The 12974-nt window shown below is 37.6% G+C and overlaps 1 protein-coding gene across 2 annotated transcripts in view; it reads left to right on the forward strand.

The window, feature by feature from the left end:
* The window catches only part of Sptlc1 (serine palmitoyltransferase long chain base subunit 1), a 52728-nt gene that overhangs the window by 11938 nt on the left and 27816 nt on the right, over positions 1-12974 (forward strand). For both annotated transcript variants that reach the window (XM_074052352.1, XM_074052353.1), the window contains exon 6: positions 4058-4190. In XM_074052352.1, coding sequence (XP_073908453.1) covers positions 4058-4190 — 133 coding nt within the window. The remainder of the gene's footprint in view (positions 1-4057; positions 4191-12974) is intronic.

A 12974-nucleotide genomic window follows, 5' to 3' on the forward strand; every position in this document is an offset into this window, starting at 1 on the left:
AGGATGCAGGAACTGGCATCATTGCTTTACTGTCCAAAGGCATGGTCTTTGTCTGCATAGTGGACACCAAGTCATAGTGTGAGGGGGACCATGCCTCGTCACACAGGGCGCTGGAAAAGAGCCCTGTGTGTGCAGCCTTGTATGGCGGGGCGTGGGGGTGGGGCGTGGGAATGAGAACAGATTTGCTGGGAGGAGGTAAACAATGCAGCTTGTTTTCTTTTGGGGATGAAGATGAAGGATCTTAATTTCCTTGTGTTGGGTGACTCTGAGAAAGGCTAATTAAATATTCAGGTGAATGTATCATAGCAAATCCTATGAGCTCCCTAGCTCACAACTTTCAAAGAAGACCCTAGCATTTTATGGTTGTTTTTATTAAGTGTATGTTCTTTGTTTCTGAAAATGTCACTAGGTTTTTTCTCAGTTATTCATGTAATGAATGTAATACCTTGTGACAAAAGTAAATTTGCTAATTGAAACAATCTCTCTTTTTGCTGTTTGACAATAACATATGTAAGGTAGATGTTTGGTACAAAAGAAGACAATGGAGCAGTGTGTAGGGTGGGAACAGGCCCTACTTGCACAGCTTAGAACATCTTGGTGAAAAGTCACACATTTGTTCTTATGAATAAATAAGTGCAATTATTTTTACTTATGGGAAAAATGGACCATGTTTCTAGGTTGTTTTTGTTGTTACTGTTTTTTGCTGTACTGAGGTTTGAACTTAGAGCCTTGCACTTGCTAGGCAGGTACTATACAACTTGAGCCACATCTCCAGCCCATCTAGGGTTTCTTGTGTTTTTTTGTTTTGTTTTTTTTTTAAGAAAAAATATATACATAAAAGTATGAAGTTCTTAAGGGAAAAAGTAGTAAGTTGATTGTCTCTTATTCTAAAGTGAACTGTTTTACAGTCTTTTCTCTGGAAAACAAAAAAGCTCTGATTTTATTGTGAGAGACTGAACAAGTGATTCTTAATAAAAAAATAGTCTTTATTGGAAATTAAAGTTAATTAGAAGGTAAGCGCAACTGAATTTTTCTTTTTAAAAGAAGCCTTTTTCTTTTATTGTACAGATATTCATTTAATTGAATGAAGTTTTACATAGCTACTGCTTGTTCTGTGCCAGGTGCTGTTCTGAGTATTTCATGGACATTAATCGTGTGGTCCTCCTACCACCCTGATAAGGAAGTTAGTTGCCCTTTGTCAGAGGAGGCACTGAGAAGCACAGAGCTTGTCCAGATACATACCAGGTGATTGGAGGAGCCCAGGTCTGAGCCTCTCAATACCTGGCTGCAGTTCGAACTCTAGTATGGCCTCCTGTCTCAGGTTCTAAGGAGAAAGCCAGACAGGCATATAAGCAGGTGTGAAAGAGTACAAGTGCCTTGGGGCAAGCAGACACTTTCTGGATCACCTCTCACCCTAGCCTCTTCTTTGCTACTGTGACTGGTAAAATGTAGTGTTGGAATTTTATTTTTTACAAAGCTATGGCACCAGTTGCAGAAATAGGTCTGTATGCAAAAGATGGGCCCTGGTGGTTTTCCTCCTTGCTGTCTCCTCTGCTGTGGGTTGGGAGTTCCTTCATTGCACAAAGTAGCATCAAGCGAAACAAGTTTTGCACTTACCCATGTTTACCTATCATGGAACCTGTTCAGCAAGGCTGACATCAGCCAAAACCTAGTGTCTTTAGCTAGAAGGAAATGCTAGAGTTTTGAAACTGAGTCTAGGCATGAACCAGCAAGTCATTGATTTATTGTTGAGATTCTGCTTGCCATTTATATAGCATCTGTGTATAAACGGTGATGTGAGCATGCATACTGGTGAAAATGTTAACATGCTGCTTTATTATCAACTGAGTAACTCACTCTGAGGCCTGAAATTAAAGCCACATTCAGTTTCAGTCTCATCAGTAATTAATTTAAAGCTGAGAATCCAGTAGAATGATTTTAAATCCACTTTTTAGTGTGTTTATATCCATAGCATGGTTTCCATTTTGAAATCATGATCTTAAATGAAAGCAATTCACTGTGACCTGGATTGTCTTATCTGTTGGCTAAACTGAGAGGGTTTGTGGTAGATACTCCCAGATGGAGGAAGTGTAATTTTGACGAAGCCTCCTACCTGGGACCTGCCAGATGGGGAAGTGAGAGGTAGAGGGACTAGCACTCAGAAAACACTAAGAAGACTTTATGCCTTAGACTAACTTGTGCTCAGCTACTTGTGAAGTGACCAACTGTCTAAGTCAGCTGTGTTACTCTTTCTGGCCAGATTTTGCCTATAATCTTTCACTTTCTATCCTAGAAGGTGAGCGGTCATGTGCCTTGGGCTTTTTGTAGTGTTATATCTTGAATTAACTTGCAGATCAACTAGGATACAGTCTTCAAAATTTAATGTCACATTTATTTAATGTTGACATAATGAAAAGTATGCAGTCCATAAAATGATTATAGCTAATTGGTAATAGATTAAATGGTATTTCATGTATTTCTTTTTAGGTGGCAGTGGGCCTTTTTGTACATTGTAATTAATAAGTAGGAAGAACCATGCTTTATGATTTGTCACTGCTTGATTAGAATGGAATACATCATTCTTCTTTATAATTCTATCACATTTTTAAGAAGTCTACAATTAAACTGGGCTCTGCTGGCCAGCCAAGAGCACTCTCCCCACTCCTTGCTTGAAAATGGCCAGACCTCTCCCTGTACCCATAGTTTAGAGTTCCCTCAGTAGACACGCCACATCTCTTCCACCTTCTCAAAATGTGCCTCTGTGCTCTCTCCTTCTCTCAGAGCCCCAGGGCTGGGGACTTGGCTTCCTCCTTCCTGTGTTAGAAGTGAACCTGTCATCCAATCTTCCAGGGAGGGGTTCTGCTGCAGTGAAAAGAGCTAAAAGAATATTTAGAAATCCTTTTCTCATCTTGATATGGTCTCATTTTAAAATGACTTTGAAGTTCTAAGGTTCAAACTAGTATGGTAGCCTGTTCTCTCTAAGCATTGCTTGTCGTTCCATTCTAGGGCATGGAAGCCTCCTGGCTCAACCAGAGAAGTGGAAGGTTATAAGGAAATATGATTTATGAGGGAAATAAAAACATGTCAGTTTAATAATTATAATTTATCCTCATTACTACTACATTAGCATTCTTCTTAAGATGCTTCTATAAAAGGACCCTATTTCTTTTTTCTACTTTGAATTTCCCAGGATACTCTATACTCATTTTTTTTTTCCCTTCCAGTACTGGACTTTGAACTTGACCTTGCCTTTGCTAGACAGGCACTGTACTACTTGAACCATACCCTTTTTACTTTTGTTAGTTTTCAAATAGGATCTCCCTTTTATGCCTGGGTTGACCTGGGCATAAAACCTCGTATTTGCACTTCCTACTTTGTAGCTGGAATGCCAGGTACACACTACCATGCCCAGCTTTTATTGGTTGAGATGGGGTCAAATGTTTTGCCCGAGCTGGCCTGGAACGTTTATCTTCCCAATCTCTACCTCCCTAGTAGTTAGGATTGCAGATGTGAGTCACTGTGCCTGGCCCCAGTACATTCTTAAGAATTTGAGACAACAATCCAGGCCTACAAAGGGATGGCAGGTGCCACAACTCAGTGCCAGTGTTGTTGTTAGAGGAGAGGGCTCTAGAGTTTTCTAATATATGTCACTATCCTGACACAGATTACATGGAGCTCTTTTTCTTAAAATGCAAAAGGCCTTCAATAAGTTAATGTGAGACCATGGTAAAGCCTCAGTGTTTTTGGTCAAGGGAAGTTGAAGGAGGTAAAGTCACTGGGCCTTGGATTCTTACAGTAAAGTGATACAGAAGCAAAAATGCCCCAGTTAGCACATTTACAGACACATGGGTAGCTGGTTTCAGATCATACGCTTCAGAAATGCTCTTGGCCCAGAATAGTTTTAGTAGGTATTTTACAGTTTGTTACTTAAAAACAATTGCATTTTAGCCACAAGGTAGAAACGGTACTAAATTAAATTATGTTCCTTTCTTTGTTTTTTAGTAGAGAAAAAATAATTGCAAGATGGTTTTGCTATCTAAATTTTCTGTTGAAATAGATGTTCATTTGGATCTGGAAGAGCGCTTGGCAAAATTTATGAAGACTGAAGAGGCCATTATTTACTCATATGGATTTTCTACCATAGCCAGTGCAATTCCCGCTTACTCTAAGCGAGGGGACATCATATTTGTGTAAGTAGCCTTTACCTGTACTTCTAGTCAGGATTCCTTTCAGAATAATACTGAGGGTCTTAGAGGATTCCTGCATGACAATTTATCTGCCTAAAGTAATACGGATTTTTCTTTTTGTTTTAAAAGAAATGCTTGGTCACCCCAGCCAAGAGGTTTGGGAACTTCATTTGAAAGATGCTTAATTGTGCTGATGGTCACCTGTGATTGTATCTATTGTTGTCCAGTGAGGCGTGCCATCTATATTCTCATTCTCTGGCCCCATGGTGCCCTCAGGAGTCTTGACAACAACCTCATAATATTGCTCACATGTGCTTCTCATCACCTTCCCATCAAACTCCAGGTCTCCACTAATCTGACTTCAGAAGCTCATTTTAAGGACATAGAAGCTATGAGTTAGGGACATCATTGACTGTCCACAAGCAGGTTTACAGACTTGGGTGCCTGCTCCAGATGCGTTGGTATTACTGTTCACTGTGAAGGGAAGACTCACAAGGAGCCAAACAAGAGCTGGCTAGCCCAGACAACTTGTATCTTTAGTGAGAAGCATCTGCCACTCAAGCTGAAGGCTTTTTCACCTCTAGGGTAGACTATTTACTTTTAGGCCTCAAATTTACTTTTGTTTTCGCTCTTCCTTTTTGATAATTTAGTGAGAATAATCTGTTTTTAAAATGCAAACCTGATTATGTCTTATTCCATTTAATACATGGAAGAGCTTCCATTATTTCTAAAGACCCAAGTCCTTATTATGAACTTGTGAGTTCTAAACTATCTTTTCAGGCCCACTTTGTACCATTTTCCCCTAGGCAATCGAGCTGTAGCTTCACTAGCTTTACACACTAGTTTCCTTTTACATCAGGACTTTTCCAAATGCCAGTCCCCATGCCTAGAGTACTGTTCCTTCTCTCATCCCTGTTTATTTCCTGTTCCTCCTACACATACACCACATCTACAGAGAAATCTCCTGTCTCTGAGAGCACGTCAAGATCCCTGCTGCAGGTGAAGAAAATCTTAACAGCCAGAGAGAATTTGATATCCTCATAAACCTATGCTCACACTGCTTCTCAGACCTCAGATATGCATGCACACTTCTGTCTCTGCTCACTTGCTTTAGACTCCATTTACTCTTCTTTTATAGCACTTAGTTTATAATTTTATATTTCTGTGATTATTTGCTTCTGTTGCTTGCTGAAGTCCATTGCTTAGGATACCATTTGCCATTTAGTTGTGTTCACTAAACTCAGTTCAGTAGATGAGCGAACAGGAGATGGAGCTTGAAAGAGTGGTCCAGAGGGAACCAGTCCGACCTGGGCTGCTGCACTGTCATGTTGCCCACAAGTTGCCACTGGAACTCCTGTTTGTGTAGAGGCAGAGCTTGCCATTGCACCCAGTGTAGTAGAGCAGGCTCCACTTGGGTGCCTTAAGGGCACATGTGACCTACTCCTCACCAGGACCTAGCCACCAGCAGCACTCCAGCTAGGTTGGTCCCTGCAGTAGTGTGTCTTCATGTGACCCCAGAAGTAAATATTTTTGTTAATTTTTACTCATAATTAAAACAAAATAATACAAAAAACGTATTGCCAACTTACAGCCATTGATTTACACAATGTTTCCAGGTTTTTGGTAAAAGCTCAGTGGCAGACAACTGCAGTGCCATTCAGTGTTGCCTTATATAAGCCCTCATCCTTAATTCATTTTTAAGTTTAAGTCTAGAAAAAGTTTATTGTTACTAGTGAACTCAACTTTGCTTTTCAGATAGTAAATATTACATTGTCATTTTGGTTTTAACTAGTAGGAAACCTACACTAAATCCACCTCCATGCATTATACTCAGGATCTTAAAACTTCAGTTTATAGTGAATCATTAGACAACTTAATTGTTCTCTTCTACATAATTTTATTTTATTTAAATTAAGTTTATTTAGCTGGGTTTTGCAGTGCTGGGGATTGAGCCCAGGGCCTTTCACATGCTAGGCAAGTACTCTGCAACTGAGCTACATCACTAGCTCTTGGTGTTTTTGAGATAGGGTCTTGCTATATAAGTCAGGCTGGACTTGAACTCACTAGATAGCCCAGGCTGTCTTCAAACTGATAATCCTTCTGCCTCCACCACCCAAATGCTGGGATTACAAATGATACACCCCACCTGGCTAAATTTATTTTTGACCAATTCATAAAAACAAAAATTGTGCATATTAATGGGGAAATGTGATGTTTTAATACATGTATGCATTGTGTAATGTTTAAATCAAGTTAAATATATTTTATCTCCTCCAACATTTCTATATGATACAATTTTTAAATATTTTCTTTTAGCTTTTTGGAAGTACATATTTGTTATCTGTAGTCACCCTTCTGTGCAATAGCATGACAGAACTTCTTAAATTAACTGTAACTTTACACCCATTGTTCAGTCTGTCCCTATCTTCCCAGCCTCTCATCTATCCTACTCTCAACTTACATGATACCAGCACTTTCAGATTCCACATATGAATATTTTTTAATATTTTTGCTGTTGAATATTTAGAGTTCCATATGTTTTTTAGATCTCAACCCTTTGCCAGATGCTCAGTTTGCATAAATTTTCTCCCATTCTATCGGTTGTCTCTACTCTGATGAGGGCTGGACAGTTTGAGGTAATCCCATTTGTCTATTTTTACTTTTGTTTCCTATGCTTTTGAGGTCTTAGCCAAAAGTCTGCCCATTTCAATGTCTCGAAACATTTTTCCTGTGTTTTCTTTTAATAGTTTCAAGTCTTAATCTATTTTGAGTTGATTTTTATCACTGGAGAGAGGTAGGGGTCTAGTATTATTATTTTGCATGTGGATATCCAGTTTTCCTAGTACCATTTGTTGAAGACTATTGTTTCTTTAATGTGTGCTCTTAGCAACTTTTGTCAACAATCAGTTGGCTATAGACATCTAGGTTTACTTCTGGGCTTTCAGTTCTGTTCCATTGGTCTGGTTTGTCTGTTATTTATATCAATACTATGTTGTTTTGATTACTATAGCTTTGTGGTATATCTTGAAGTCAGGTAGCATAAATGCTTCCTGCTGTTTTGGATTTTTTTTGTGGGGTGGTGGGTTTGTTTTTGTTTTTTGGTTTTTTTTTTTGGTGTTTTTTTTTTCTCTTTGTCTACTCAGAGATTTTTGTGATTCCATGTAAATTTTAGGGTTTTTTTTCCCTAATTCTTTGAAACATTGGTATTTTGATAGGGATTTCATTGAATCTGTAGATGGCTTTGGATAGTATAGGCATTTTAACTATTGATTTTTCCGATCCATAAACACAAGATGTTTTTATATTTTATTGTGTCCTCCTTAAATTTCTTTCATCAGTGCCTAAATTTCCATTTGAGAGTTTCACCTCTTTGGTTAAATTTATTTCTAAGTTATTTTATTTATTCATTCATTCACTTTGTATTTTAGTGTATATGGAATTGCTTTCTTCGATTTATACTTAAGATAATTTGCTATTGTCACATAGCAACACTACAGAATTTTGTATGCTGATTTTTTGTGTCAAGCAACTTTGTTGAAATTGTTTATTCTTTAATTAAAAAAAATTTGGAGGGGCAACACTATGGGTTGAACTCAGGGCCTTGCACTTGTTAGGCAAGTGCTCTAACACTTCATCTACTCTGCCAAACCTTTTGGTTATTTTTGAGATGAGATCTTGCTTTATGTACAGGCTGGCATAGACTGCAGTCCTCCTATTTGTGTTTCCCCATGTAGCTGGAATAACAAATGTATGCCACTACACCCAGACATTGATTGAATAGGGTCTTGTGAACTTTTTTGCCTGGGCTGGCCTTGAGCCCCAATGCTCCCGATCTCTATGTCCCAGACATCCATTAGTTCTAATGGATTTTTGGTCTTTGGAGTTTTTCTCCAAAGAAACTATTTATCTATATAAGAAACTATATGTCTCCAAACTGTATCTCTCTTAAAGAGTGGCAGTTTTACTTGGTTTTCTCTTTTTTCAGACTTTTTCTCTTGTCTTATGCTTAGCGAGGTCTTCCAATGCTATGTTGAATAAAAATGGTGAGAGTGAGCTAGGTACTGGAGGCTCATACCTGTAATCCCAGCTACGTGGAAAGCTGAGATTGGGTGATCATGGTTTCAGTCCAGCCTGGGCATAAAGTTTGCAAGACCCCTATCTCAGAGGAAAAAAGCTGAGTGTGGTGGCATGTACCTGTCATCCTAGCTATGGGGGGAAGTGTAAAATAGGATTGCAGACCAGACTGGCCTGGGCAAAACGCAAGACCTTATCTCCACATCTACAATAACCAGTGGTATGGCTAAAGGGGTAGAGCACTTGCCTGCCTACCACATTGAAACCCTGAGTTCAAACTCCAGTACCACCAAAAAAAAAAAATGGTGAAAATCGATATTCTTACTCCAGATCCCATTCAATATAATGTTAACTGTTGGCTTATTTTAAACAGGCTTTGTTATATTGAAGTACGGTCCTTCTACCTTTTTTTTTTATTTTTTCAAGATGCTCTCACTATGTTGCCCAGGCTGGCTTTGAACTTGCAACACACCTGAGTACAAGGATTACAGGCCACCATTCCTGGCTGAGTCATGTTCATTCTATGCCCAGTTTATTCAGTTTTCATCATGAAGGGAGATTGAATTTTATCACTGCCTTTTCTGCATTTTCTGCTATGATCATAAGGTTTTGGTTTTTCATTTTGTTGATGCAGTGTATCATATTGATTTGCATATATTGAACTATCCTTATATCCCTGGAATGAATCCCACCTGATCTTGGTGGATAATCTTTTTAATATACTGTTGTATTTGGCTTGATAGTATTTTCTTGAAGGTTTTTTGCACCTATTTTGACCAAGAACATTGACCAGTAGTTTTCTTTTTTGTGTGTGTCCTTAGCTGGTTTCTGGTATCAGGGTAATGCTGGCCTCAGAGAATGTATTTGGAAAAATTCATTCCTCTTCAGTGTTTTGCAATAAAAAGAATTAATGTTAATTCCTCCTTAAATTTTTGATAGAACTCAGCAGTGAAGCCATCTAGTGGACTTTTTTTGATGGAAGACTTTTTATTGCTGATTCAGTCTCATTGCTTGTTATTGGCCTGTTTGAGTTTTCTATTTCTTTATGATTCGTCTTGGAGAAGTGTATATGACTGGGAATTTGTCCATTTCTTTTAAGTTGTCAAATTCATTGTCATGTAGTTGTTTTGTTGAGTCCTATCTTTTTCTTAGTCCACAAGCTTGTCTGTTTTGTTTATTTATCAAATGAAATGTGTTTCATTTGTCTTTTGTACATTTTAAAGTCTCTATTTCATGTAGTTCTGTTTGATCTTTATTCTTTCATTCCTTCTACTGATTTTGGGTTCAGTTCTTATTTTTCTAGTTCCTTAAAATGCAGTGGTTGTTTATCTCACATTTTTGTATTTTTTTTGATGCTGGTATTGATCTTTAAAAACTTTTCCTTAAAAACTTTCACAGCTTGAGCTGTGAAAAGTGAAGTAATTTGCTATAAATAATAGAATTTTTCAAATTACTACAGTAAAAAAAAAAAAAACTTTCCTCTTAGTACTACTTTTGCTCTGCTCCATAGGTTTTGATATGTGGTGTGTCCATTTTTTGTTTCAAGAAATTTTCTTGATTTCTTCCTTGGTTCATTGGTTATTCAGAAGTAAATTGCTTAATTTCTATATATTTGTATATTCTCTAGTTAGGTTTTTGTGTGTGTATGTGTGTGGTACTGGAGTTTGAACTCAAGGCTTCATGCTTGCAAAGTAGGCACTCTTTGAACCATTTGAACCACACTTCTGTGCATATTGCTTTGGTTATTTTAGAGATAGGGTCGAATGTCTCATTTTTTCCCCAGGCTGGGCTTGAACCGTGATCCTCCACATCTCAGCCTACCAGCCTCTAGATCTGTAGCTAGAATTACACTTGTGAGCCAGTGGCGCTAGGCTTAATTTTTCTTGTTACTGATTGCTTCTTTTATTGCATTGTGGTCAGAAATGATACTCAATATTATTTGAGGGATTTGTTTGGCCAGTATTGGAATTTGAATTCAGGGCCTCATGATTGCTAGGCAGGTGCTGTACCACTTGAGCCACCCTGTGAGCCCTTTTTGCTTTAGTTTGTTTTTTTTTTTTTTCCAAATAGAGTCTTCCTTTTATGCCCAGGCTGGATTGGATCATCTTCCTATTTACACTTCCTGTGTAGCTTAGATGATAAGCATGCACCACTAGGCCCTTCTTTTTTATTGTTTGAGATGGGGGTCTTTTTTTTTTTTCTTTGAGGTATTGGGGCTTGAACTCAGGGCATCATGCTTGCTAGGCAGGCACTATACCACTTAAGCCACTCTACCAACCCCTGATAACAGTTTTTCAAAATTTGTTGAGAATAGTGTTTTGGACAAGCATGTTTTCTATCTTGGAGAATGTTCCATGTACTGAAGGGAATAATGTGGATTTTGCAGCTATTGGGTGGAATGTCCTGTAGATGTCTGTTAGGTCTGTTTGTTCTCAAATGCAGTTTATCTCTGCTGTTTCATTGTTAATACTCTGTCTGGATGATATATCCATTGTCAAAAGTAGGGTGTTTAAGTCCAATTGTTATTATATTAGAGTTTACCTCTCCTTTTTAGTCTACTAATATTTGCTTTATATATATGGATGCTCTGATATTGGGTACATGTATATTTAGAATTGTATTAAGTCTTGCTGACTTGACCTCACTCCCCCTTATCATTGTATGTTGATCTTTTTCCCTTTTACTGCTTTGATTTAAAGTCTATTTTATCTGATATAAATGTGGCTAATCCTAGTTTGTTTTGGATTCCATGAATGGAATATCTTCTTATATCCCTATACTAGCAGTCTGTGTGTGTGCTTAGAAGTGAAGTTAGTTTCTTATAGGGAACATATCCTAGGTTCCCTATTGTTTGAGCCGCACCTCCAGTCCATACTCTTATCTCCCTCCCTCCCCGCCCCCCACCCCTGTGATACTAGGGTTTGAACTTAGGGCCTTGTGATTGTTAGGCAGATGCTCTATCTCTTGAATCATACCTCCAGCCTTGCCATTTGTTTTAATTGAAGAAGCTAGTCTGTTTATATTCATGATAATTATGAATAGGAAGGTCTTGCTATAGCCATTTTGTAACTCGTTTTTTACTTTTATTGTAGCTCTTTTTTCTCCCCCTCTTATAGCCATCCTTTGTAGTTGAGTGATTTACTCTTGTAGTGTGTTTTAATTCTTTTTTATTTTTGGCTTATCTATTACAGATTTTTCCTTTGCAATTGCCATGAGGCTTACAAAAAACATCTTTTGATTATAACAAGCTATATTTAAATAGCACCTTAAACATTGTAAAGAACAGAAACAAAAAGCAAAAAGAATTAAACATACTAATAAGAAATTCTACTCTTAGAATTTAAAATTTTGTTATCAGGGCTGATGGAATAGTTCAAGTGGTTTAGCACCTTCCTGCCTAACAGGCATGTGGCCCTGCATTTAGCTTCCAGTACTACAGAAAAATAAAATAATATTTTTGATGTTGATGATCAAGAGGATCACAGTTCAAGGCCATTCCAAGCAAGACATTAGCAAGATCCCATTTCAATCAATAAGTCAGGATTGGTGATGCAAGCCTGTGATCCCAGCTATTGGGAAACTTTATATAAGAGGATCACAGCAACATGCTGCCTGAAAAAAAAGTTCTGGAAGTATGGCTGTAGTGATGGAGTGCCTGCCTATCAAGCATGAAACCTGAGTTCAAACCTAGTACCACCCCTAAAAAATATTTTATTTCCATTTTGCATCTTTCTGTACTGTCTCTTACCTTATTAATGTAGTTATTATTTTAATTTCTTTTTTTAGTCTTCATACTAAAGATATAAATGGTTTATATACAATGTTTACATTTTCAGTGTTACACATTCTCATCTTACTACTGAGTTTGATGTCTGCACATGTTTTCTTATTAACATCTGTTTTAGTTTGAAGAACTGTTAGCATTTCCTATAGGACAGTTCTGGTGGACACATGTTCCCTCAGCTTTTCTTTTTCTGGTAATATCTTTATCTCCATTTCTAAATGATAACTTTAGTAGCTACAATATTCTTAGTTAACAGATTTGGGTTTTTTTTTCCTTCAAAACTGAAATTTTCATGTTGCTGTCTCCTGACTGTAAGGTCTTTGTAGAGAAGTATAATGAGGCAAATTGGGACATGCTTATGTGTTTCTTTTCTCTTCCTGCCTTGAGATTCTTTTTATCTTTTACTTTTGAGATCTCGATTATGATGTATCTTGGGAGGGGTCTGATTGATGATCTTTGACCTTTTTGTACCTGGATATTTGTTTTCTTGGTTTTAGCTTTTCTGCTATTATTTCTTAGAATAAACCTTCTTCCCCTTTGGAAATCCCAGGTCCCTCTTGAATTCCAGCAACTCAAAATATTTGCTCTTTGATTGCTGTCCCAAAGTTGCTTCATTCCTCTTCATTCATTTTTCTGCTCTGAATATTTTCACATAGCCTGTCTTTGAGCTCACTAATTCTCTCTTCCATTTGATCTTTCTTGATGTTTATGCCTTCTACCACATTTGTGTTCTTCAGCTCAAGAAGATCTGTTTGGTCTCTTTTAATTCCTTCCATTTCTTTTTCACATGTCTCTCTTATTCAATAGTTTATTTGTATATTCTTTGAACTCATTGAGTTTCCTTAAAACAGCTGTTTTAAATTCTCCCATATTGGTCAGTTTTTGGTACCTTAATTTGACTGTTGGGTCAGTTCTTTATACTTGGTATG

Source organism: Castor canadensis, chromosome 13, assembly GCF_047511655.1.
Source record: "Castor canadensis chromosome 13, mCasCan1.hap1v2, whole genome shotgun sequence".
In the NCBI taxonomy this organism is placed as follows: Eukaryota; Metazoa; Chordata; class Mammalia; order Rodentia; family Castoridae; genus Castor; species Castor canadensis.